Here is a 25,561-nt window from a genome sequence, read left to right as displayed (position 1 = left end):
CACTATGGTTCTCTTCCTGGGTGAGGGAATAGTCTCCGCCAAAGGATCTCAAGCAAGCTAGTTCACTTCTGCATGCCTGTTTTCCCAGCTGTAAAACATGAAGACTGCTAACACGCACATACATAGTTTATCTGGCTACTTCTAAAAACTCGTGGGAACCTGAGAGCAGTAAGAGCTCATACAGCAGTTTGTGACACCTGAAGCAGTGCTAGTCATTAAGAATGCTATGCCAAAGTGCAATTTCTAGTAATAAACAGTAGGTACTGATCAGTTGGAGGAAAAGACAGTTGCAAGACATGTGAGCTCGCACTGTCAGTCTCCAGATGGTCCCAGACAAGAGCTGGAAGCAAATTGTGTTTCATCTTGTCATTAAAATCCCTTAAATTTCTTGAAGAAACTTCAGATACTTCAGGAGGTAATTTTTTCTTGCAGTATCTTTCCTTCCAACATAAACCCACGGAGACATCTATGCTGCTTCTCTCTATTAGTTGACCTTGTTTTTCAGGGTACTTTTTTCTACCTGTCTGGTCAATTTTTTTCTTTTTCGCTCCTAGTACAGGGCACAAAAAATAACAGCACTTTCTTTAGTGCGTGCATAAAAAGTACGTTTAAAATTTGGACAAAGTCTATCAATTTACTACTCCATTAATTCCTACAATGATCTATTGATATTCTAGATATGACAACATGCAATTTCTGAATATTCTGAATATTCTGATGCTAGGAATTAAATTTGCAAAAGCTTCATGCTATATACACATAAAAGCAAATTACACATCTCAAGTTACATTTTACTTTAAGAAAGGACACACCTTATACCTTCTTGTGCAGCTATGTCACCAGGCAGTAAAGAACACAAGATTCAGGTGATGAGAGAAAACCAGAGAAAAGCCTGGTTCTGTATATTAAGCCCTTTATGGAATGCAGCTCCAGGTTTTGTTCCAGGGAATAAAAACCAAAGTAAATTGTATTTTCATGGCCTTTGCCATCACCACTTATAAGGACATTTGCAAATTAAAGTGTGCTGATGAAAGCACACTGCTTCATTAAAGAAGCAAATTACATCTTTAATAGAAACAGCATCTACTCAAAACCTTATGCTTCATGACCTTAAGAATGGCAAAATGGCAATGATGATTACACCACTTCTTGAAATACATACAGCCACTTACTGAACTACACCTGAAGACTCAGCAACGTCATATAAATACAAGAAAAATCCTTGATTCCCAAATACTTCCACTTTCAGGTATAAATTAGAGAAATCACACCAGTTCACTGACCAGTGACAACTTACAAAGTAAGTACACATAACCAGTGAAATTCTCAATCTGAAGACAAGGGTTTATGAACCACTCGGATGAAGTGACTGCATCTGCCACACACTGTGTCTCTGAGCTAAGGTTAAACAAAAGTACCAAAGCAGCCTTCCAACTGAGTCAGGGCTTTGTAAGATCTAAAAGCCTCCTTTCTGGGAGCTGAACAAATGAGATTTTATTACCTCATGGGAAAAAATGTTAGAGAGGAATGCTGACTTCAACACAGGGGAAGAGGTACCTCTGCTAGGACATGTTTGTTGTACAAATTAATTCCTCAGGAAAATTTTTCAAATTCAGCGGAATTCTTGACCTTCCTGTTTTAGCTCTGATAACATTCTTCTATGCTCTCAAAGCAAAACAGAAAGTTCACAGCCTCAAAACTGCTGATAACACTCTGTTGCTCAACTTCAGTAGTTTGGTCCCTTTATTGGATAATGTATTTCTCCTTAATTTATGTGCCCTTCATCCATCTTTTCTAGTGAAACAGCTGCTAAATATTTATTTCTTTCTATTGAAAATTTTTAACACTGTGGTTACTGTTCAACAAGGTAGTATCAGTTTTTCATGGTAGATGTTAACATTTTACAACCTTTACCTCTTGCTTACCTCCTAGCCTCTTTTGGGTAAGAACCAGTCTATTCATAACATAAAACCATCTCAGAAATTAAAACAGAAAATATTTCCCCTTAAAAACTTCCGTCAGCCATATATTATGAAAAAATATTTAAAGGACGTGCTGTGAAATCAAAATTCAAAGAGCACAATAGATTGTAGAAGAAAATAAGGAATGTGTTTAATTGCATGGTGGTAGTGGCAAGACTTTCTATGCAGAAATAAAGGCAACCTTATTTCCAAAATCACAATGAAACACAATCTATAATCTTTGGGCTTCATATAATCTATAGGGCTTCATATTAAATCTCAAAACTGAGTAAAGAAGAAAAAAACCCCTAATGTGTGGCAGGTATCAAATACTTTAAAATGCAAAAGCTTAAAAAATAGCCTCTGAAAAGAATTTAAAAGAACTGTTTAAAATAATACGCCTTGGATAAAATATTCATCAGATAAAATAAAATTAAATTTACAGCCTCATATGCAGATTGCTTAAGAATTCAGTATCGTCTCTGAAGAGATGCTGGTGTAACAGAGTTCAAATATACAGGATTTCTAGCTCCTGCTGCATTAAGAGACAGAAGCATTTTAGCTTAGTAGAGCACCAAGACAGCCATTATTAATGAAGGTGTCTAATGGGCTGAGACTTAGCCATGCATGAAAACGCAACAACAGATACTTCAGCGCTCCACGAGAGCTAATTTTGCAGGACCATCATCACATGACATTTAACTGTTTAAAAGTAAGCTGGTAGTTAACTCACACAGTTGATCCCTCTGCAGTTCTGCACAGCGTTGCACTGAAGATTTTTATCAGAAAAGATTTTCATTACATAACCACAGTGCAATATCTTTTGTTTCCTTACTGACCTCAGAAGATTTAATAAGCAGTTTATTTAATCCCTGTACAGCAGATGCATGACTAGCTGATAACATATCCCCTAATTTTGTTCGTTTTCTTCCTTAGAGACTGTTCACTTCACAAGGCATTATATTACTTTGCAAAGAAGTCCTCCAAATACGACACTGATGTTTTGCTGTCATTTACTGGCTCTAAACTCAAACAATACGTTCATGTAATACAATGCTTCATCTTCAGGGAACTGGACTGAGAAATCTGTCGAAGTGAAGGAAACCTTGAAAGTGAAAATCCCTGTAAGATGATACTGTAGAAAGACAAAAGTGGGGAAGTGACAAATTAAGTGCAGAACATGGTCCTAAGAGATGGTGACATCCTGGTTTTTCAGGTGATCATGTTGAAGTGTGTATTGCACATAGGTCTAGTTTTACAAACCAGTCCATTGTGCAGGAAGGGACTCAACGCAAAGATCTCAGGAAGACAGAAGCATAAAGCGCCCCAAACCTTCTGCTGGCTGACCGCAGGACCAGCAATACTGACACCGAAGTATGTTAAGTAAGCTTTGGTTTTTTTCCCATTGTTAGGAAAGACCAGATGGAACGTTGTCATCTTACCCTTTATGGTGCAACGAGGTATGGGAATTTTTAAATTTTCAAGACTTCAGAAGTCTCATCCAGCAGCTTTAAAAGAATTGACTGAGGAGCTGAGAATTATCAGCACTTAACATTGAACAAATTCTGTAATCCTTAGGGATGCACTGGTAAAACAGGGCAGAAACAAAGAGGTACGTCATGTTGGTAAATTTTACACAGGATCAGTTAGCATTAAAACTACAGAATTTCACACCAGCTCCAAGGGGCAGAAGAGAGGCTGATGGTAATGAGACAATAATCAGGGCAAAAAAGGACACCTCCTTTTAAATAACACCAACCCATGTCTGATGGAAACTCACTCCTGTCAAGCTAGTTAGCAAGATGACTAACCAAAACTAACCATTGCCTAAAGCTATGGGGAATTACTATGGCATTTTCCTTTGCACTTGGGTCACACTCAGGCAAAAAACAAAAAAGTGGGAAAAAAAAGAGTGTAGCAGCAGATCAATAGAGCATATACCAAATATAGTAAACTGGGACTTACAGTCCTTACAGTCTACTTGAGTCATCCTCAGTGAGATTCCACTGGAATTTTTCTTTGGCCAAATACTGTTTACTTAAAAAAAAAAAAGAAAAAAAAAAGAGAAGTGGTTTTGTTCATTTTTAGAAAATAAGCTAGGGCACACTAAATTATAGAGTATTTAGATTAGGCAAGAAACTGGGCTGTTGAGGCCACACATTTACCTCAAGTGCATCAATATAGGTCTATTTTGCAGGACAGTGAACCTCCAAGTCTTCGGGCTGTAACAAATTTTATATGAACTCTTAAGTGTAGAACATGTAAACAGCCTAACAGCATTATAATAAAAATTCTGCAATTATATAATCAATTTCTATGAACAGGCCAAGAAACCCTCCCTTACTTCCATTAGCTTTTGACCAGTCTTGTTTCAGAGCTGTGTTAATGGACACTGCCAATCCCCACACACGGGACACAGCGGATGCTCTGTCTCGGCGACTGATGTTACTGAACGTGTACCTCTGAAAACACCATCCACGCTGCGGAGCCACCGCAGCCGGGACCCGAGCTGGCGTTTTCTTCCTGTGTACTGTTCTTATAGATGAGAGCAGAGAGGTTTTTTTCCAGTGGATCCAAAACCTTAAAAATGCTTTTCTCTTACGTAAATTTCAGACATTTCCTAAATTTGTTAATCTTTTTTAAACACTAGATTAGTAACTGCAAATCTATGTTATCTTCTCATCACATCAGTAAATCGGAGGAACGTCTTTTCCAGCACAGCTATCACGAAGAGACAAATCTGGTAAAAAATACAAAGTTTAACTTGCTCCATCTGGACCTTTTTGTCACTGCTACCATTCACTATCAACTACTTTAATAACTACTTACTATGAAAATATTTAAGGAGCATTACAGGATGAATTTAAATGTGTGATTGCCCAACTTTCTTGAAATATGAATTTTCAGCAATCAAAAAGAATGTAAAACGACTTATCACAAAGGAAGAATTTTTTTTTAAACATAAGGAATTCTTACTGAGCTATTGAATTTCTTAATTAAGGCTGAGACAGTTAAAAGCTGAGAAAAACAATGCATTTCTATTGATGCACTAGAAAGCAATCAGATAATTAACAGACACACACACACACACAGAGTCACAAAAGAAAACCAAGACATGCTTAAGGGGAGGCCTAATTATTTTATTTAATTTTTTAGTGACCAATTAGATTTTTGGCAGAAAGCTCTGCTCTTTCCTTTTTTATTTTTTTTTTTTTTTTTTTTTTTTTTTTTAAAGAAATCAGCAGTGCTCAAATCAATGGGTTGGAATTTTACTCAAATTCCAGTTAATTTTGAAAACAAACAGATGAACAGAATTCCAGATAGTTTCCAGAGCAGAGAGCAAAACTTCACATTTGTATGAAAATTACATGTTTTTACTTAATTGGGAGACAGAATGTAAAACTATTGTCAGTAGTGCACGAATAAAACATTCACATTTGATCTGGAACCTTAAAATCAGAAAGCTGTACTCTCCTTCCAAAATTTTCATTACCTTGTGCAAAGCAAGTCAAGTCTTCATGTGTCAAACACACACGTAAAATTGTCCATATTTTATATACAAGACATCTACCAATCAGGCAGTGCAAAATACATCCTTTCATAACAAAACTAAAATGTACCTCTCAAAGTATGAACAAGAATATACACATAATACATGATGTACACTATTTACACAACCATAAAAAATATAATACAAGGATTTTTTTTTATGTGTTTATAAGACTTGACAGTCTTTTGCAATTTTTGTTGCAACAAGGCATGTTTTAAGTTTCCTGGATGGAGTTTTCTTTGCCAATTACTCAAGAGATCTTAGGAACTATGCTTGAACTTTTAAGAGAGTTTTCAAATGGACTGCCATCAACTCCCTGTTTTGGTCAGAAGGTTCAGCTGTGCCACCCACCCAGTGGCTGGGAGGCTTTGGAAGGACACTGGGAGATGGTGGGTCACTGAACTTTGCCCCAGCGTAATTCTCTTTTTGGTTCGCTTCATTTAGGGCAATAGGTTTCTTGGACTTGGCGTTTCTGAAGTTCTCTGTGTTTTTAAGTGGCTTTTTCTCCTGCTTCTGAATTATTTCCGTCGACACAGAATCCTGCCAAAAGTTCTCTATCTTTTTCGCCGAGGCGATCTTCGTCAGCGGCGCATTACACTTACTCTTCTGCCTGTTAATCTTTGGTTGTTCACACAGGTGTAAGCCGTGAACGGGCTGGCCGTAGGAGACGGCCGCCTTCTCTGTCTTTCCCATCTTGTTCTTTAAAAACTGCGCAAACAAAGAAGAGTCACGTCAACCACGACCCTTCTTCTTCGCAATCCCTCATCGGCCCAGACACGGAGCGAGGCGCCGGGGGCCTCCTCAAGCAGGGGAGAGGGTATCGAGCCGCCCCCTCCCCGCCATCCCTGCGCTTCTTCCACCGCTCCGCTGGCACGGGCGGGCTGAGGGCGCGGAGCCCCCCCCGGCCGCCATGGGGCGCTGCGCGCCGCGCACGTCCCGCCTCGCGCGCGGGGTGGGGGGGCGGGGCTGGCTCACAGCCAGCGCCAGGGCTAAATCCGGCTTGTTGCTGGGGCGCAGCGGTGCGCGCCCATTGGTGGGCGCCGGGCAGCCAATCGCCGCCCGCGGATCCGCTCTCGGCCCCGCCTCACCCCGTCCGAGCGTAACGGAAACTCTGCCGCTCCCTCCGCCCCCCCCTCACCTCGCTGAGGGGGCGCCCTGCGAGCTGCCCCCCCGCGACCACCCCGAGGGACGCGGAACGGCCTCCCGGCTCACCGAGTGCCCGGGGGGGGGGGCTGAGGGGGGACGGAAAAGTGAGGAGAAGTAGCGCAGCCCTGTATTTACCTCCTTCCTGAGGGGGTTGCCGGGCGCGGGTCTCGAGGGGGCGGGCGCAGGGGGCTCCTCCGGTGGGGGGTCCGTCACCAGGTCGGTTCCCAGCGGGGTCCTTCTCCCCAGCCCGGCGCGGTGCTGCTGGTACTGCTGGTAGCGGCTGGGCAGGAGCCCCGCGGGGCCCGGCCGGATCTTCCCCTTCCTCCGCCGCACCCTCTTCAGCGCGGGGCGGGCGCTGCCCCCCGGGCCCGCAAGGCAGCAGCTGGGTTGGTTCTCGCAGTTGCTGTCCCCGCGCCTGAGGCGCTGGAGCAGGGCGGAGGGCGGCAATCGACGCGGGTCTTCGGTGCCTGCCGAGATCCGAGCCAGGAAAGGCGGCGGCGCCGTGGTGGTGACCATGGTTGGACGTGGGTACCCAGAGTTGTGCCGGGGAGAGGGGGTCGAGCCCAGACAGGGACGAGCAGGTCGGGTCGCTGGGGAGTGTCTGCCCAGGCTTTGTGAAGGGCTGAGGAGGTGGTGGCGCAAGCGGAGCCGCCGCTAGGATAACATGGCGGGGGAGTGAGGGGAGCCGCCAGCAGCGCCCCGGTGTTGTTACCCGGGCAGGGCCCGCCCCCTTCCGTCTCCGCGCCAACCGCCGCGCGCGGACGGCTGGAGCACCGCCCGTCTCCGCCGCGCGCCGCCAATTGCGGCGGAGCGGCGGTCTCTCCGCCTCCTCCCCGGCCAATCGAAAGCGACACAAACACTCGGGGCCACGCCCTCTCCCGCGGGCCGGCCAATCACGGGCGGGGGCGGCCAGCGGGCCTGCCCTGGTCTCCGAGTCACGGGCCCGCAGTGCGCGGCGGGCGGGCGCTGCTCCTCCGACCAATCGGACACCGCGCAAACAGCCTCGGCCTCGCCCCCGCGCGCCCCGCAGCCAATCGGGAGGGACGTAAACAGGCGGCGGCGCGCCCCCGGTGGGCGGAGGAAGTAGGTGGGCACGCGTTGTCCGCCATGGAGGAGTCGGGCTCGGCCGCCGGGCCGCCGGAGGGGCGGGGGCGGGACGAGCGGAGCCTGGAGGCGCTCAGCCTGGCTGCCGGCGGCGGCGGGGCGGCGGCGGCGGGGCGGCAGCTGCCAGAGGGGCGGCGGGCGACGCTGGCGAGCGCCCTGGAGCTGGAGGGGACGGTGCTGCGGGAGGGGCGCCTCACCCAGTTCGTAGCCAACAACCTGGAGCGGCGGATCCGGCTGAGCGGCGCCCCACGGGGCGAGCCCCCGACGGGGGGCGGCGGGTCGTCCATTCCCGCCATCGACCCCGGGGCGCTACAGGACGTGGTGGCCCTGGCCGGGCAGGTGGCGGCGCAGGTGGACGATCTGCTGCGGAACGTGCACTGCGGGCTGCAGGCGCTGACGGCGCTCAGCGTCGGCTGCATCCAGACTTACCGCGACGGCGTGGAGAGCCTGGGCGAGGCGGCCGACCTCAGCATCCGCGCCATGTACGCGCTGGTGGCGCGCTGCGAGGAGTTGGACCGCGCCATGCAGCCCGTGCCCGCCCTGGCCAAGCGCATCCGCGACATGAAGGGCACCCTGGAGCGGCTGGAGGGGCTCTGCAAGTAGCTGCTCCCGCCGGCGGCGGGATGCTGCGCGGAGCAGCTGGGGTTGGATGGAGAAGCGCGGCCTCGCCGCCGCCCCCGCCGTGCCAGCAGCGCTGTGGGTCCCGGCCTGGCGGGGGCTCGCCCTGCCCCGGGCCGCCGGGGCCCTGGGGCTGCTGCTCCCCCTCCCGCGGTCCCACCTCGCACGGCCCTCAGTCCCCGCCCGCACGTCCCGCCCGCTCCCCCTGTGCGTGACCGGCCGCAGCAGCGGCCTCATCGCTGCTGTTAGTCTGGAGGAAGCGAAATTTTTGCGACCGATAAAGGAATAGGTCCCAGTTGAAATCGCGGGGTAAATGGTAGATGGTGGGTTTTAGCTTCAGCTCCATTAAAGAATTTGGATTCCACATGCCTTATGCTTTCTATTTTTTGAGGGCTAGGAAAATGCGGATCGATCTTAATTCAAAGTAGCTGTAAATACTCTTTTTTTTTTTAACCAGATTCGAAATTGTTGTGAATACTTGCTTGATGCTTACAGACAAACGTGCTTATTTGTACTTGACTTGGTGCCTAACAACTCATTTCTGCTGTTGCAGCAAATAAACACACAGAATGCTGCTGTTTCCTACAGGACACAGTTGTAAGAGAAGATAAGAGGGAATTTAATATATTTATAACAAAGACATTTGCCTTTTGAGAATAATATAAAATCCATTGAATAAATGAGATTCATATAAGAACAAATCCATATGCAAAGTTCTAAATAAAAGCCTTCAGATAAAATGTACTTTATTTCTATTAGTCTCTGAAGTTTTCAGAGTGTAAAAGTTCAAATGGCATCACTGTGAAATGATGCTATGATTTTATAGTTTGCTTTTTTTTGTTGTTTCTTTTCTTTCCAATTGGGAAAATATCTACTGAATTACATGAGGAAGATCACACAAATATGTGATGACATTATGTGGGTGTATGACTGACAAAGAATGGGTACTCTGGGATAATTTATTTGTGTCAGTTAAAGTTTTTGTATATGCATGATGGTGTGCAGAAGTGATTTTGCTGTATCAGTGTTTCCTTTGAGACCTGATAGTACCTGAATTCTCTGCTCACTATGGTTTCTATGCAACAAGCCTCTTAGATGATGCTCTTAGCAATCCATTTAGGTCACAAATGCCCCGTAACAAGATTTCAGAAGAGAAACGATCACTGTGATCTTATGTATGTGTAATGGTGCTTTTGGTGACTAGCAGCTCCCGAAAAACCTCAGAGAGAAGGTAGCCAAAAATACTATTCAAGTCCTGTAACTTCGGTTGAAGAGCAGATAGGTTTATGATAGACAGAGCTGGTACCCCACTGTAATCTCATAAAAAACACCAGGTGAAGCATGGACACCGCGATACCCTGTGCTTCTGCACCTAGACAGTACTGAATTGTAATAAAATAATGCCACCTTGGTTTGCATAATGCCAGTCTCTGGCCTGTTTTGGGCTCTTTGGCATGGCCATGCCTTTTCCTCTGCAGCACAGAGGTGTGTTTCATGTGTGGCCAAGGTAGCACTCTCTGGTACTGTCTGCTGGGGAATAGCTGTGGCTCCAGAGGGGGAGCAAAGTCCTAACAAAAGTTAGGGGAGAGAAAAAGAACTTAACTGCCTTGTCCATGAGCCTAGAAGACACTAAAGATTTCTTAACTCCACAGCAACAGCTTTACTCTTAGTAGTTTTGGGGTGTTGTTCTTGGGAAAGTTTGAACTTGTCTTATGATGGAGATGCAGTAGCTTTACTAAGTATCTTTTGTATGTGTCAAGAGTGAAAACCAAAGGTTGATCTTGCTCAACTTCTGAGTACTGTTGAAATGTACAGGAAAGACCTGCAACCTTATTGGTATAGCCACATATGTACAGCTACGCTTTATTCGTCAAAGCTGAGGTGAAGCCTTTAAAGCCTTTAAACCAACACTCTTGTTTTTCGATAGCATTTTATTTGTAGTCACCCACGTTCAATGCTAATTCCCTGCTAAAATGGTCAAGTCTGTAGAATAAAATTATTACTTTTATGTTTTTAATTGCGAGTGATTAGTTGTTGTTGAAGTGTTTCACTTCTTTATTATTGCATTCCTTATTTGGTAAAATAATTTGAAAGCTAATTTAAACTCTGCTCCTGCATCTACACAGAGACCCTTTAATGTGATTGCAGAGCCAGTTTCAGTCTAGGTCCTCGGGGAGTAATTTCTGACAGTGATGTCATTCATGTGATGAAAAAGGAATGGCTGACTAGTGAATTGCCAGCGTGAAGAAAGCGGTAATTACATTGTTGGGGTTTGTTTTTTAACATTTGTCTGAACACATCAGCTTGTTTGAAGGGCAGATTTAACTCAGCTTGGTGAAGTGACTCCTGTTCCCAGGTGTCTGCCTTGTACGTTTGCCATCCCTGGGGCAGGCACGGCTGAAGTGCTGTCAGCCTGTTTTGTGCCACCACAATCCATACTGACATATAACTGCATAGCTGCTATGGTTTCCAGACCCCCTGGAAACCATACTGGCCTCTGTTGCTGCAGGAATGGTGATACTTGCCAGTGTCTATCAGTGCAGCTCTGGTGCCAGCCTTGCCCTTGATGTCCTGTGTGAACTGCTTGTGAGCTATGTGCAGCTCTGTAGCCTCCAAGGAGGTTTGTCCTTCTGCAGTCATAGACTTCTGTACTGCCCTTTTCATCCTAGTCCAGGCTTTCTTGTGCATGTTCTTTGTAATTCTAGCATTTTCCAGCTTTTGGATGCTGAAAGCTTTCAGGTTCTTTTAGCTTTTTTTTGTTTAACCTCGCAGTGAGGACTGTAAAACTGTGTTTGGGTTTTCCAAGACCTTCAAATGGGTTTGCATATATTTTTTTGCTTAGTCACGCAGGTTTGTTTTCCGTTCCTCATCAGCTGTCAAGTGAACTTTCATTGAAACAAGATGGGCAAGGTCAAAAAAGAAAATTAACAAAATAAAATGACGTGCAGAGCACTAAGCAAAGCCGGATGCAGAATTCTGTGCTCTGAGAACCACCAGCGACTCTTAGGAAATAGCTAAATTTGATAATTTTTCTTCAAGTGTAAGATCTCACTGTGGAAATTATTTTTCTGATGAAGGTGTGGTTGGTTCTGCTTAATTCAGATCATTTTTAGCCTTCTGTCCTTTCTGGGGTTTTGTATTCCCTAACTTGTGAGGTCCTTATTCCCTGACTCCAAGCCAGTTCCATATCCATGCTATTTATGAGACCTTTACCAGGTAAAACCTTAATTACAGCTGAAAAAAATACAGCCAGTCACCCAAAGCATGAACCAACATTTCACCTTTAAGGCTTTTTTTTCAGTGTAACTTATTTGCATTAGGTGTTCAGTAAGTCAGTACATCAGCTTTGTGTGTGTCTTGCTGCCAGCCAGACACTAAAATACACAAGACTTGGCTGCAATGTCCAACTTTATGATGGTACTTACTCTCATTAGTAAGCTCTTGACTGAGTTACCGGTATGAGGAACAGCATGTGAGTTGAATCCAAGAGCAAACCTCTTAGCATTACAGATGCAACTCTTGACATGGTTTAGAATAGTGTGGTTTTACTGCAAGAAGACAAACAATTTTAAAGCTTCCAAATTATCCACAGCTTTCCAGAGGAGTAAGATCAATTCTAGCAAACTGTGTTAGCCAAAACTGAAAAGTCTGTTAAGAGAGAGACCTCTTGCAATAGGTGTCATCCAACATAAGACAGGTTCTGGCTGTCAGATGCCACACTACCTTGTCCTGACCAACACTGGTATGTGCATATGAAAAGAACAACTTTTAAAGAACCCCAGATCGTGTTTATGTTGCTGTCACAATTTGCTTTTATTGCTAGGAAATTACTTTGAGAAAAGAGCGTTCCTATAAAAATAATAAATTAGTCCAGTTCGTACAGTGGAGCCTCTACTTCTGGCCCCACCCTGGCCCCATCCTGGAACCTCCTGCCATGCATAGAAGACAGAGAGATTCACGACATTTCTCTTTTAGAAAGCTTAGCGCAGTTACTGCAGCAGATGCAGGAACTGAAACTGATTTGGTTTTCATGTTTGCTGCTCCAGCTTGGTGCCTGGGGAAAGCTTTTGGCATCGTTGTTCTCTGTTGTTCAAAGCTCAAGAATCAGAGATGTGATCAATGGACTTGGGCCTGGAGCTTCCACCTTAACCGTTCAAGATCCTTGTGCCCTCTGTTACAACAGCAGTAGCATTGCACTCTTATCTTGTAACAGGAAAAATGATAAAGAATCAAACTTTCAAACCTCCCTGCAGTTCTCTTCTACTATTTATACACATTAGAAGCCATGCAAAAAACACACAAAAAACCATAACCCTCTCCCCCCAAAAACTATTTATTGATCCTCTTCCCAAATCTGAGAGGATGTGAATAGGTTGGCCGTTTCATAATAATAGTTATTGGCTGTCAAGGATAACATGCTTGAGATGGCTTTCACAGTAGTGTCGAGTCCCTATGAGACTTAAAGAGAACCTGAGTTTAAAGAAAATAAAATACTACATTTTTATTATATTATTGATAGGGTTGGAGATGGGATAGTCTATGCAACACTTGCACAACTGGCATCTGTTGTTTGCCATCAGGGTTGGACTGTCATGTACATCAGTCAGGATGCAGCAGCACTCATTAACTGGGAGAGCAGAAAAGCAAAGTTAAAACTGTCTTGATTATTTTCGTAGATTACAGCTAGAAAGTGCTGTCACTGTAATTGTTTCCAGAATGAGTTAACATTGTTGTGATTAATTAGTATGAAGTACCTTTGTTGACAGTAGATTTATATTAGAAAAGGCTAATAATTTATATCAGTATTTTTATGAATGCTAGTTAGAGAAGTAAGAATCCCATAATTTTATCCAACACTGTATTTCTTGTCTCAGTGTGACCAAGGATGGTTTTTCCTTGCTTTCTTTATAGACAGTGCTGGAAAAATTCTCACCACTGATCTTGCTTGTAAAACAGAAACATGCTCAGTGAGTTGTTAGGAAGGGTTTTGTTAAGGACAGCTTCCTTGTCTGGAAGTATATGTAAATTAAGGGAAAAAAATTCCACAAATTTGCCAGACAATCATTCCTAATTTCTCAGCAGTGTAATAATCCTAAGTATCTGGTTTGTCACTGGGATTGTTTCACTACACTCAGCAGCAGAAATTCAAAAAATCCCAGGTTGAAATCTTAGATTTTTTAAAAATGAGCTTTCTTTCAATGGCTTAATATCAGGCGTGGTGTTTGCCAGCCATTTTCACTCTAATGAAATCTTTCTTGTCTGAACTTGAGCTGATGCCACTCAAGGAAATGCTAACCTGAAAATAAATGCCCTTAAAATCAAAGCATCATTTGATTTTGTTCCTCTTTCTGTTTTAACTGCATATGCAATTTGTTTACTCATTGCATTTTTTTTCCCAGGCTGGGACTTTCCAGTGACGTGTCCTCAGCTGGAAGGAGAGGGGAGTTTCTCACCACTGAGCAACATTGTGATTTTCCATTTTCCAAAACTCTTCCTGCATGCCATTTATAGTTGATGCTACTGATCCAGTTTGGTTTTGTTTCCCTCTTTAAAGAAAGAGATGTGCAACTAAAAGCCTTTCATCTTTCCTGCTCTGATGCCATCAGGTTTCTTTTGTCTGCTGAGAGCAACTGGAAAGTTACAACAGTGTCCCTCCCATTCACCATTTTTGACAGCCACCAGCTGTACCACTTTTCTTCTGGCAAAACCTTGTTCTGGACCTCATCAGTTCTCAGTGCTATTCTTTGATCCCACTTATCTTCTGTCTTCAGTTGCATGACTTACTGCATTGGTGTTATCGTACTGCCAAAGGCACCAGCCTTCTTATTTAGCTCAGTTATGTCCTTGTTTAGCTGCCCTTGTTGTTTTTCATTCCTGTTCTGCCTCAGACTCAAAATGGTTATCTGCAGGTCGTGGCCAAGGCTGGTTTCTGCCGCCTACCCGACCTATTCTCTTCTGTTGTCACCCATTCCTTTATCCTTTAAAATATCACAGCGAATTACCTTATGCTTTCTTTTTCTGTGACTTTCTTGCTGGTGTCTTCTGCAATGCTTCTTGTATCCAGGATAGCCACCACCAATTGTCTTGTTTTAAAATCAACCCTCAGGCATCAGCAAGTCAGAAACTACACAGATAGCAGATTATTATACTAAATAGGAGGCATCACAGAAAAATTAAACATTTCTAACAGAAGAGAGCTAGGTCTCATTATTTGATTCTGATCTGTTTTCATAATATGCCAACAAATGCAAATAAAAATGAACCAACTACTTGCAAAATAATACTGTGAATAACTGTGAATGCTGTGATGTATCTGGTAAACGGGAAAATCAATCACCTGCTGCTTACGTAGGCTCCTGGGAACAGGGTTACAGAATACCAAATAGCATGTGACACGGTGAGGTGATGCAATACATGCAAGGCCTCAAAGCAAACTGTATTGTTTTTCTTTTTAATCATAGAAAGATTAAGTAAATGCTATAGTAAGACTACTGCTAAATGAAATTCTGGTCTCCCTGCCTTCTTCTTGGCATGCATGCACACAGGGCTCTTGCTGACTTTATGAAGAGCTGCATGTATTTTGTGGAAGTTACAAAACAAAATGTGATGTGTTATATTTATTACTTGCAACAAACCTTGGAAAGGAATAGCGGTAAAGAAGGACAGGATGGATGGGATGGAATGTTAGGAGTACAGGATGTGCCAAAGCAGTTCTTTTCTTTTTTTCACAAAGTTTCATATGTACATACTTTAGTATGGCAAATAAATTCCTTTTTAACAAGATCATTCTTCCTGTCAGTGCTGCTCAGTCAATGGGCAAATGCAAGTCATGACCAAAGGACTAATTCTACATGTGTTAAAACATCTGTTTTGAAACAAAAATTAACGTTGGACTGTACTGGGTTGAACAGCTGTAAAAAGTTAAGCTTAGAAGTTGTTAAAATTCAGGTTTTAATACTGGTCAACTAGGCAGTTCATAGTAAGTATGTACAATCTTTTCTTTAAAATACATATCAGCAACAATTGCAAAGACTTCAGTCCAACCAAACACTAGGGTTTGTTTTTTACACTTTAACTGTATTGTAGGTGAGGTAACTGATTTGGACATTCAGCAGAGTAGGAGTCATGGAATATGTTTCCTCTATGTGTTAATATAAACCAGAAAAATTGTGTAACTTGTTGATGACTATGGGAATTTATGTAGCGCTGTAGGAATTTTTCTTCGCAGCATTCATCCATCAGCTTTTACGGGTTGTGAAATCACATGCCCATCCTCTTTGTCCTTGATTATTTATGAGCTTGGCTTCAAGATAGGGATGAACACTTTGTCTCAATAGTTCAGTTTAGCTAACAGACAAAACAACACTGGGACAAAACGGTATTTGTTTCTTTACCAATCTGTGAGACTTTGAATTAAGTATCTTGCTGATAGCCATTTGCATAATACTTAGGAAATAAAAGTTTCCTAGGTTTAACATAGGCAATCAACTTCGCGTTACACAACCTACGGTCAGCAGCATGACTTGTCACTGCTGCCTGTTAGATACCCTATCTTAAGAGCACGTATCACTTCTGGAAAAGGGCAGCTGGATGATGCAGTCACTGGGGAGTCATATCAAATGGTTTCTCTGTGACACAGTTTTATGTGTTAGGGCTTGTTTGTTTTTTTTTTTTTTTTCCTACTCCCTTTTCGGTTCTTATCTGTTCCTTCAGGGAATCCCACTACAGAGCCCTTTTTTCCATTCCCAGCTTTCCTTCCTGGTTAGTGGATCCTTTTTTCTAGGTTGCGCTGCTGCTCTAAACAACTTCTAAGAAAGTAAATTAACAAATATACTTTGTGCATACATCATGTTGGCACAGCCAGTGTGCTAGTAGGCTGAAATACTTGTATTTTGGAAACCTATTAATAGCAGGCATGGTTGAAAGTGAGTTCTTACTGCAGCAGAAGAGCTTTTGTGAGTAACTGCAGAAGCTTCATGCCTTTAGGGCAGAAAAAGCTCAGCAATCCCACAGGTAGATCTGCAAGCCTGGCTCCAGGTTGCTTCTCTAGAAGTAAGAAGAAAGAATAAATTGGCCAAGTGATAGGTTGACTGTATCGCCATAAATCTGCTGGAGCGGATTTGCTGGGGCTGGCAGGTACTCACTGCAGCCATCATCTCCTTCAATGACAGAAATGACTTTATCTCTGAGATAATTAATGCTGTTGAAACTGGATACACATTTACTTATCATGCTTTTCGATGCCATGGTTTATGTAAATGAAAATAAGTGTTGACATTAAACAGATGATGAATCTAATTGAACCATCCAATTGAACCATCCTTTTTAGTCCACACCCCATAAAAAAAAGAAAGCAATTTCCAAATTTTGTAGATGTGGTTTTGCCACCCAGAGGGAAAAAAAGCTTCTTTATGATGACAGTGGGTGTCAGTAACAAATGGAACAAAACATAACTAGATCAGGAACAACAGGGGATGTAACCACAGTTTGCTGACTGTAGTTATGTGAGAGCTGTCCCGAGTTTAACTTTGTCTTTTCTACACTGGAAATCTTAAAAGACACAACAATAAAATTACAACACATTTTTCTGTTAAAGAATAAGTTAAATGTTTGTTTCAAGATCTGGATTAATAATGTCAACGATGTACTTTAATTAGTTCAGCTTTACACATAAGCTGACTCAAATTTCCTTTGTATCCTTGGTAGATCACAAACCTAAGAAAATCTGAGGCTGTGTTTGGGTATTTGGCAGCAAGGCTAGGCATATGTTAAGGCACCCAGAAACAGCCCTTTTTATGCCCAAGCCCCGCCAACTGGTTCCTGGCCATCCACTGCATTTCCCTCTGAGTTTATCCACACTCCTTGTGCAGGCACAAGGAGAAACAGAACGAGGAACTCAACCCAGCTGAGCCCAGCAGGGAGGGAGTGGAAGACTTGTTTGCTTTTTGGCTGCATTGATTCCAGCCTTGTGTCACTGCGCAGACAGTTGCTCAGCACAAGGGAGGAATCCTTGTGGAGAAGAAAGGGTGTGAGAGCCTGATGTGCACAGCTGAGATAAGGGAGGGCTTGCAGCTGCTACCATTTAAATCATGTTGACCTGTAGCCTACAAAAGTGCTTTGCTTGTGCTGGTAGTTGGGTTGTTCCCAGGAAAGAGGCCCATATTTAGAAGCAGGGTTGCACTGAAAACAGTTATTAATGCCTTAAAATTTAATATTATGCAGTTAGATATATAAAACTCTTTTCAGTGTGGCTGAAATTTCAGCTACTGAGTGGGTAAAGATTACCTAGCAACAACACTACCCATTTCAAAACTGATACAACTGCAGTACAGAGATGAATAGAAAATAATGAAGTGGGTTGTGTTTCAGGACAAAATGTCTTGCCTTTTCATTCTACCTGTTCCCTCTGTGGTAACATAACTTTGCATCTGAGATACAAATGCTCAAAACAGGCTTCCTGTTTTAAACCAGCATAACCTTGTCTGTAACCAGCATTGTGTCCATGCTGTTTTTATTCATTTGAGCCTCTCTATCTCTGTGTCATTTTTCAGTAGTTTACATTTAATCAGTAAACATTTAATCAGTAGTTTACATTTAACGTCTCTGTGCTGTTGTGTACCAACATATGCTGGTGTGTTTTTCTAATTCTCCATGTTAGAGAACATGTAAAGGTAGGGCCTGAGTTTGCCAAGACTGGTAAGTCTTTCACTGAAGTTTAGAAAGCCTAGAACATGTCACAGAGTGGATCTCTGACAAAACATCCAATTATAGTAGAAAAAACCAATACTAAACTCATTTTAGCGTATCTAACTCCCAGTAAGTGGAGGGACATGTGAAGATTTTTCTCAGCAAGGGGATTTTTTTTTGAGGAGTGTTTCTGTAGAGCACAGGACTTCACAAAGCAACTTTTCTGAAGAAGTGTTAACATTTTCCAGTAATAGCCTGCACACTTTCAGTGTATAAAGATTGCTATCCAAACCCAAAACTTTAAACTACTCAGAGATCTCGGAAATTCATTTCAGGCAAGTAGAGACATTTTTGTACCTCCTTCCCCTTCCTGAGGACCTTAATGTCTTTGAGTAACTTCCTAAAAGTCCATCTGGACAAGGACAGTTTCATACCCATATTAAGCGAAGGTTTGAGTACAAGGATAATAGTTTTTTTAATTAATCTTAACCTAGTTACAGCACGTAAAACCAGCAGTGGAAAGAAGTGGCATCGACTTGAACTGTAGCCGTATGAGCAGCAATGGACCACAAGTACTACATTCTCTGAAGCAAAGTCCATTCCATCATGTACATCACAAGTTGTCATTGTTCTATTAAGCCTAAAGTGGTGAGAATGTGAAAAGAGTACTTCTAGGAAATTACAGACGTATTTCAAACAAAAATAAAATTCATTTCCATTCTCTAAGAAATGCTGGTTGACAAGAATTTACAACCTATTCAACATAATTATCTAAAATAACATTTGCCAATTTATTCTTAAGGTTCTCTAGATCAGTGATGCTGCAGATGTATACTGTAGGATACTCCTCCCTCTCTCTACTTTCGAATGAGGCTTTTTTGGGAACGAGTAGCATGTGTTCTTGTAAAGCTTGTTCCACAATGCATACCAACAGAAAGTAAAACTAACCCCACAAGGGCAACGTTTGAGCATCTGATTATATATATATAACCATATATACTACCATAACTTAATTTGTATAGAATATATATATTCAGATTTGATTTTTTAAAAGCCTGTGGGGCTGCCATGCTGATCCCTTTGCTTTACTCTGTATTCCCTTCCTTTGCCTTTGGCCACTTTCTTGGGGTATTTCAGGACTGCAAGCACCTCAAGAGAGAGACTGTGGTCTTCATTTATTTTTGTAAAGTATGTTACACATATTTTGTATAACAAAGCCATATAAACAGAGACAGGTCTGTATGTGTTTTCTCAGGTACTATATTAGAGCTCATACATGTATTATTCTTCACAGGCTTTATATGCACATAGAAAATCATACTATATGTGTCTATAGGCACAAAATTATGATGCAGAAAGTCTGAGAAAGTGCTTATAGGTAATAATCTTTTCTTTGTGCGACCAATCACATGAAAAAAGATTTCTGCCAGTATAGCAACCCAGAACTTAATCATCATGCAAGCAGGTTTGTAGCCTGAAACACCGACCCTCTCTTGGCTATTTCAGGAGTCATAACCCTTTCACAGCTACTGACTGCCATAATCTGCCTCCTGCACTAACCAGGACCTCAGTTACTCCATTAGTTTTAACCACAGCCTCCAGTCAGAGCAAGATTTTTGCTAAGGTGTCCATATTCAGGCAGTAGAGGAACTAGAAAGTGTAGCAACGGAACACTGTTTTACTTTGTGGAATCCAGTCACTCCCCAGCCCAGCTCCAAAGACTGTGAGTCATACTTTCCACCTAAATAAATTAGATGAGTTTCTCATATATTATGTCATACTTTGCCCTACTGCTAGTCATCTTCTATTGTGACATTATAGTTGGTTGATTACTTTATCCATATTCAAAGCACACGAACGCCATATGATTTCATTTTATGAAGTAGAATATATTCTTCAGTGTTATATCTGGGTATTTTTTACAGTGTAGATTTCCACTGAAATTCATCCTCCAGGGCTGACTTGAGTAAGGCCTCAGGTGTCCAAGTCAAACTGTAAGAACACTAGGGAGACCAGAGTTAGTCCACCAGGAATGACAGGCATCCTGCTTATAAGCTTGTTGTTCAGCTCCTTATCTCTGTTACATCAAACACACCATCATTTCAGCTGCAGAGGTACAATAACAAGGTGTCTTGTTTCTCAGGCCTGCAAATCAGTGCTTGAAGTCACAGCTGTCATCCGTTGTCAAGGACACCAACCCTCCGGACAGACACCTTCTTCCCTCTGGGCAGAGACACGTCTTTCTGATTCCTTCCCAGATAGATCTGCTAAGGAAATCTTCTGCTAAGTAAATCATCCACCATGTCTGCATCTAAGACTGTTAATGTCCTCTGTAGTAGTATGAGATTTACACGTCATCACTGCAGCACACGCGTGTTTGGTGGTGTAGTCTGGTAGCTTATGGTGATTATCTTGAGCATGAGACCCAATTCAGGGACCTGGATTTAAAGCAGCTCCATTCCAAGCTCACTGTATGCTCCCTGACTACAGAGAGATTTACTCCACATGTTGAACTAACACTGTAATACCTTAGAGGCTTGAGCTGAACAAGTCATATTCCCAGAATGAAGCTCTGAATGAAAATTTAAGATTTAAATAGACATGAAAGCAGGCTGCATATATTGCATCAATTAGTCTGTTAGTTTTACTACTCTTAGAAAAAGGAGGGTGTAGTTTATATTCTACCAAATGTCTGGGTTGTCTTCTTTTGGAAATTTTATTAAGAACTGTGCCATAGCCTTGCACTAGGAAATGACTCCAGGAATTGATTTTGCTATTTTATGCTGTTTCCTATTTACTTTGGACAAGAAAGTAACTGTATTTTAACTTACATCATTCCAAGTCTGTGAGGTCGTAGTGCCCCCTAATGTCCTGAAGCCTAAAGACTGGTAATTTTGTTTCTGACTTCCTCTAAAAGCTCTCTACAGGAAGAACACTTCAAATGACATTTTCTCAAATATATTGCAGCACTCAAAACTTTTTTTTCAACATCTGTTTTTTGTATTGTATACACATAAGAAACAAAATCACTTTCTTTTTAAATCTTATTTTCATTTTAAAACCCAGAAAAATAATTTGTCTCAGAAATTAGGTTCTTAATTGTTTGTTGACACCAAACAAATAGGAATGAAATAAATAATATTGAGCTCCTAGCATTTTCTTTTGGTTATTAAAAGAGTCCATGCATACTCAGTGTTTCTAAATGTGGAAGCCTACAAATGTTAGACAACGTAACCATAGGCAACCAAAATATTAACTTTCACTTAAATCTAAAAGTACATTTTCATTTTACTATTTTTCAGGGTTTTTTTAAAATACCGTTAGAATGTAAGTAGTATTGGAATAGAATACAACTAGAGTAACAAAGTTAAAATATTTATTCAGATTTAGACAGTATTCACCTGTCCCCACAAAAACTTCATGCATGCTGAAATCAGTCAGAAATGAACATTGTACTAGTCATTCATTTTGTTTTAAGTCAGTTTGCCCTGAACATTGAATCCAATAAGCAAGGAATAAATTAACTGAATCAGTATATAAAAAAAATATTTTCCTATATTCCATATACAATAACGTACAAGTTTGTGGCATCAAGTTTCTTTCTACGTGAACCCCTATAGGAGGAAGTGGGAAAATAATGTGAATCCTGTTTTTATACAGTTAGCATCTTTCACAGTTACTTTAAATTAAATAAATCCTTTTGCAGTCTCAGTTTAGCAAATAATGTTTCTGGGGTTTTTTAAAGTATATTTACTAGATAGAGTCAGAAATGTCTGTTTCATAAAACATCCTGATGGATGTTTTTATTTTCTTACTACATTCATTATTACTTTATGAACACATGGAAAAAAATGTTATACGGAAACAGAATAGTAATAGGTTCATTGACTTTTATCAGTATAGAAGAGGGCAACACTATATGTTCTTCCTTCAGGCAAAATACCTAATTTATCCATTTTCTGTAGAACAAATAACATTAAAAGTGTAAGTTTATTCATCAGCAACAATTTGGGTAAAAGTAACAAAACCAAATGTATTAAGTTTGTAATTAGGAAAAAGGTTTAAAGTGTGCATGTGGGGTTTCCTGTGTGGTATTTTTGTAATGGTTTTAAGTTAAGGAAAAACATAAACTCAGCTGTCAACTACCTAAACCAATGTGGCTGAGCTGAAACCAAAGCACAGAGGATGACCTGCATCCTGGGAAAATGACTTCTTGACTGTAGTGTCTGCTCTGACACGAGAAGGATTTAAATTGGTGAGCAGAAACAGAGTAAGGGTACAGGCACCTAAATACCTCCAAGATAAAAGAGAACTGATATACAGTAAAGAGGAAATGTTTTATCATAGGCTATTAAAACACTTGCAGTTGTTTTCTCAAAGCAATCCTTGAAATGACTGCCCTCAAGCTCCTTGTTCAGACACTGCCATGTTGACTTTGGAAAGTTACAGGAAGACCTTAGGGACTTGGGATTCCTCTGCTGGTACACCAGGAGAGTCAGATTAAGAGTTAATAATGTCACAAAGGCAACCAGGACATGGTCCTTCACAAAGACTGTTTGATGTCACATGCAGATGTCACCTTTTGCCTGTGTAATTAATTTCAAAGTGTCTAACACGGCAAAGTCCAATGAAAACTATATATGCACAATGTACAACATCAGCTGTAAATAATTATTTGCCTTGTGCATTGCTAAATAAAAACAGCTGTACATATCCTCCCAGTTTAACTATACATCTTTACACAGTATTTCTGATCTGCAGCTCTAGAGCTTGTTTTGAAATCGCATCAGAATCTTAAATCTAGATGACGAGAACAGATTACTGCTCATTCATGATATCTTTTTGTTCTAATCTCCCCCTCCGCAAATGGTTTCGTTCCTAATTTTGCTATACTGCTGACGTGACTGTATGTTGCTCCCAATTTACGGAAATTAGAAACTGAGTATCTTGCAGTTTCTCTTCACTTCCTGCTCTTTCTGAACACCCCTCGCACTCCAGTTTCACTTTCTTTTCTGGCTGGTCTTCAGCACCACCTGGTGTCTGACTGACGCCTGTTTGTTCTGTAAAGGAAAAATCGTCACTTTATTTCAAATATCATAAAGTTACATTTTAACAGAAGTGCATTTAACAGTTAGGGAAAATAATATGATTAGTCTTTTGCTGTAGCAAGACTTTCAATTTTAGCAAGATGAGAAGATTAATATCTGATAATGACAAAAGCTTTAGAGGACAAAATCCAGAAACTTCTAATGTAGTAATGAGAACCTAATGATTCAGTTATGCAAACTACTTAACTGACTATCTCAGTTACTATGAGAGGATATTCTAGGGAAAAATTATGTCTAATAAAATCTAGACTGATAAAATGCATGACGAAACACAGTAACTGTATAATGAAGCTTGTCATAAATTCTAGACAAATGAAATTATTTCAATTGTTTTGATGCCTTTACAGAACCTAAGGGCTTCCTATTGTATCTGTACATATAACAGTGGTTAGTTCTGCAAGCTATGGCACCTAGTGACTTGCAAAGGCAGCACACCTGTTCAGACAGAACAGTACTGAAATGTAAGTAACTGGAAAATAAATTACAAAAATAATCTATAGCTGTTGTTTTCTAATGCTTCACTGAAACCACCTGTAGTGGTTTTGGCTGAGATAATTAATTTTCTTTGTAGTAGTAGCTGATAGGATGCTGAATTTTACATTTGTGACCAAAGCAGTGTTGGTAACATTGGGATGTTCTAGCTAATGCTGAATAGGGCTTGCACAGCGTCAAGACCTTTTCTGTTTCTCACGCTGCCCTGATAGTGAACAGGCTTGAGGTGCACAAGGATCTGGCAGGGGACACAGCTGGGATAGCTGACTGCAGCCGACTAAAGAGATATCCCAGACCATATGATGTTAGCTCAGCAATAAAAACTGGGGGGAGGAGGAGGAAGAAGGAGGGGACATTTGGAGTTATGGTGTTTTTCTTCCCGAGTCACCATTGTGAATGATGAAGCCCAGCTTTCCTGGAAATGGCTAAACACCTGACTGCCAGTGGGAAGTATTGAATGTATTCCTTATTTTTCCTTATCCTTACCTCAATCCATGAGCTTTCTCACTTTTACCTTTATGATTCTCTCCCCTATTCCACTTCAAGGGGGAGTGAGCAAGTGGCTGTGAGGGACTTAGCTGCTACAGGAGTGAAACCACACCACACCTTAAATATTCCTTTCACATGGACAAACACTGCCAGGCCACAATTCTTCAAAAAAGTCCATGTAAGTAGATCTCTTAAAGCCCATGGAGAATTTTTGCTGGCATTCTGTCGGAAACACAGTTTTGCTTAAGCAAATCTATCTACACACTGTCTTCCTGGCTGTGCTTTTTCACAAAAGAAACAGAGGGCCCAGCACAGAGGCATCTCTGCTACACTAGCAAGCCTGTTACATCCAGAGGAGAGTTAAGTTGCACTGTTAGCTGGAGCAGGGATCCACCTATTTCTACCTCCACTTCTGGCTATAAGGGGAATAGCTACTGAAAACTAAAAGCAGAGGAATCATGTCTGTCCAAGCCTCCAGTTGTTTTCAGGTCAGGACATTTCCGAGCCTGACACAGTCTACTACTCTTCCTCCTTCAAGCACCTGCTCAGTCTCCCCTGCAGCCCGTGCAAGGGCAAGCACAACACAACAGCCTTTGCCAATTCCTGTGCCAGTTCCAGCTACTTCCAACCAAGTTCCTGATACTTTCCTGTAGTGACCCCACGGTAGGCACTCAGAATCACAGAATCAGTTGGGTCAGAAAAGACCTCTGAGATCATCGAGTCCAACCTATGACTGAACACCATCGTGTCAACTAGACCCTGGCACTGAGTGCCACGTCCAGTCTTTCCTTAAACACTCCAGGGATGGTGACTCCACCACCTTCCTGGGCAGCCCAATCCAGTATCTAATCACCCCTTCTGTGAAGAAATTCTTCCTGACGTCCAACCTAAACCTCCCCTGGCGTAGCTTAAGACAGTGTCGTCTGGTCCTCTCGCTGGTTGCCTGGGAGAAGAGACCGACGCCCATCTGGCTACAACCTCCTTTCAGGCAGTTTTAGAGAGCGATAAGATCACTCCTGAACCTTCTCTTCCCAGGCTAAACAACGCCAACGTCCTCAGCCGCTCCTCAATAGGACGTACGCTCCAAACTCTTCCCCAGCTTCGTGTCCCTGCTCTGGGAAAAGAGGAGGAGCCCGTAGCAGTTTGTGACCACCTCTCTTCCCGGACCACCCCTCTCCGCAGGCTGAGGAGCCCCAATTTAGGCTTCTTTCTTCCCGCCCGGGCACCACCTCTGATCCCAGAGACCCGGAAGCGGAAGTGGCTCCCGGCACTTCGTGTGCGGTGGCGGCCGAGGCGGAGCCGGGTCTGAATGGAGGCGCCGCGGGCGAGGGGCCACCGGCGCCGCTGAGCGCCCCGGGCCGCCCCGCGCTCCCGCCCTGCCCTCTCCCCCTCCCTCCCTCCCTCCC

The 25,561-nt window shown here is 42.4% G+C and overlaps 2 protein-coding genes across 2 annotated transcripts; one reads left to right on the top strand and one right to left on the bottom strand.

The window, feature by feature from the left end:
• Positions 1-5,084: 5,084 nt before the first annotated feature.
• On the bottom strand, positions 5,085-7,403 carry PNRC1 (proline rich nuclear receptor coactivator 1). Its single transcript, XM_017825303.1, has 2 exons — positions 6,793-7,403; positions 5,085-6,219 (listed from the first exon to the last, which is right to left on the bottom strand). The coding sequence occupies exons 1-2, from the start codon at positions 7,171-7,173 to the stop codon at positions 5,779-5,781; spliced, it is 822 nt and encodes a 273-aa protein (XP_017680792.1). The 5' UTR covers positions 7,174-7,403; the 3' UTR covers positions 5,085-5,778.
• An 18-nt stretch (positions 7,404-7,421) lies between these two features.
• Positions 7,422-10,396, top strand: BORCS6 (BLOC-1 related complex subunit 6). Its single transcript, XM_017825316.1, has one exon. The coding sequence runs from the start codon at positions 7,765-7,767 to the stop codon at positions 8,362-8,364; it is 600 nt and encodes a 199-aa protein (XP_017680805.1). The 5' UTR covers positions 7,422-7,764; the 3' UTR covers positions 8,365-10,396.
• The last annotated feature ends 15,165 nt before the right edge of the window (positions 10,397-25,561 follow it).

The sequence above is a fragment of the Lepidothrix coronata genome, unplaced genomic scaffold (genome assembly GCF_001604755.1).
Source record: "Lepidothrix coronata isolate B3197 unplaced genomic scaffold, Lepidothrix_coronata-1.0 Scaffold4, whole genome shotgun sequence".
In the NCBI taxonomy this organism is placed as follows: Eukaryota; Metazoa; Chordata; class Aves; order Passeriformes; family Pipridae; genus Lepidothrix; species Lepidothrix coronata.
Note: the sequence above shows the minus strand (reverse complement) of the source record. Positions and strands in the feature narration are given on the sequence as shown.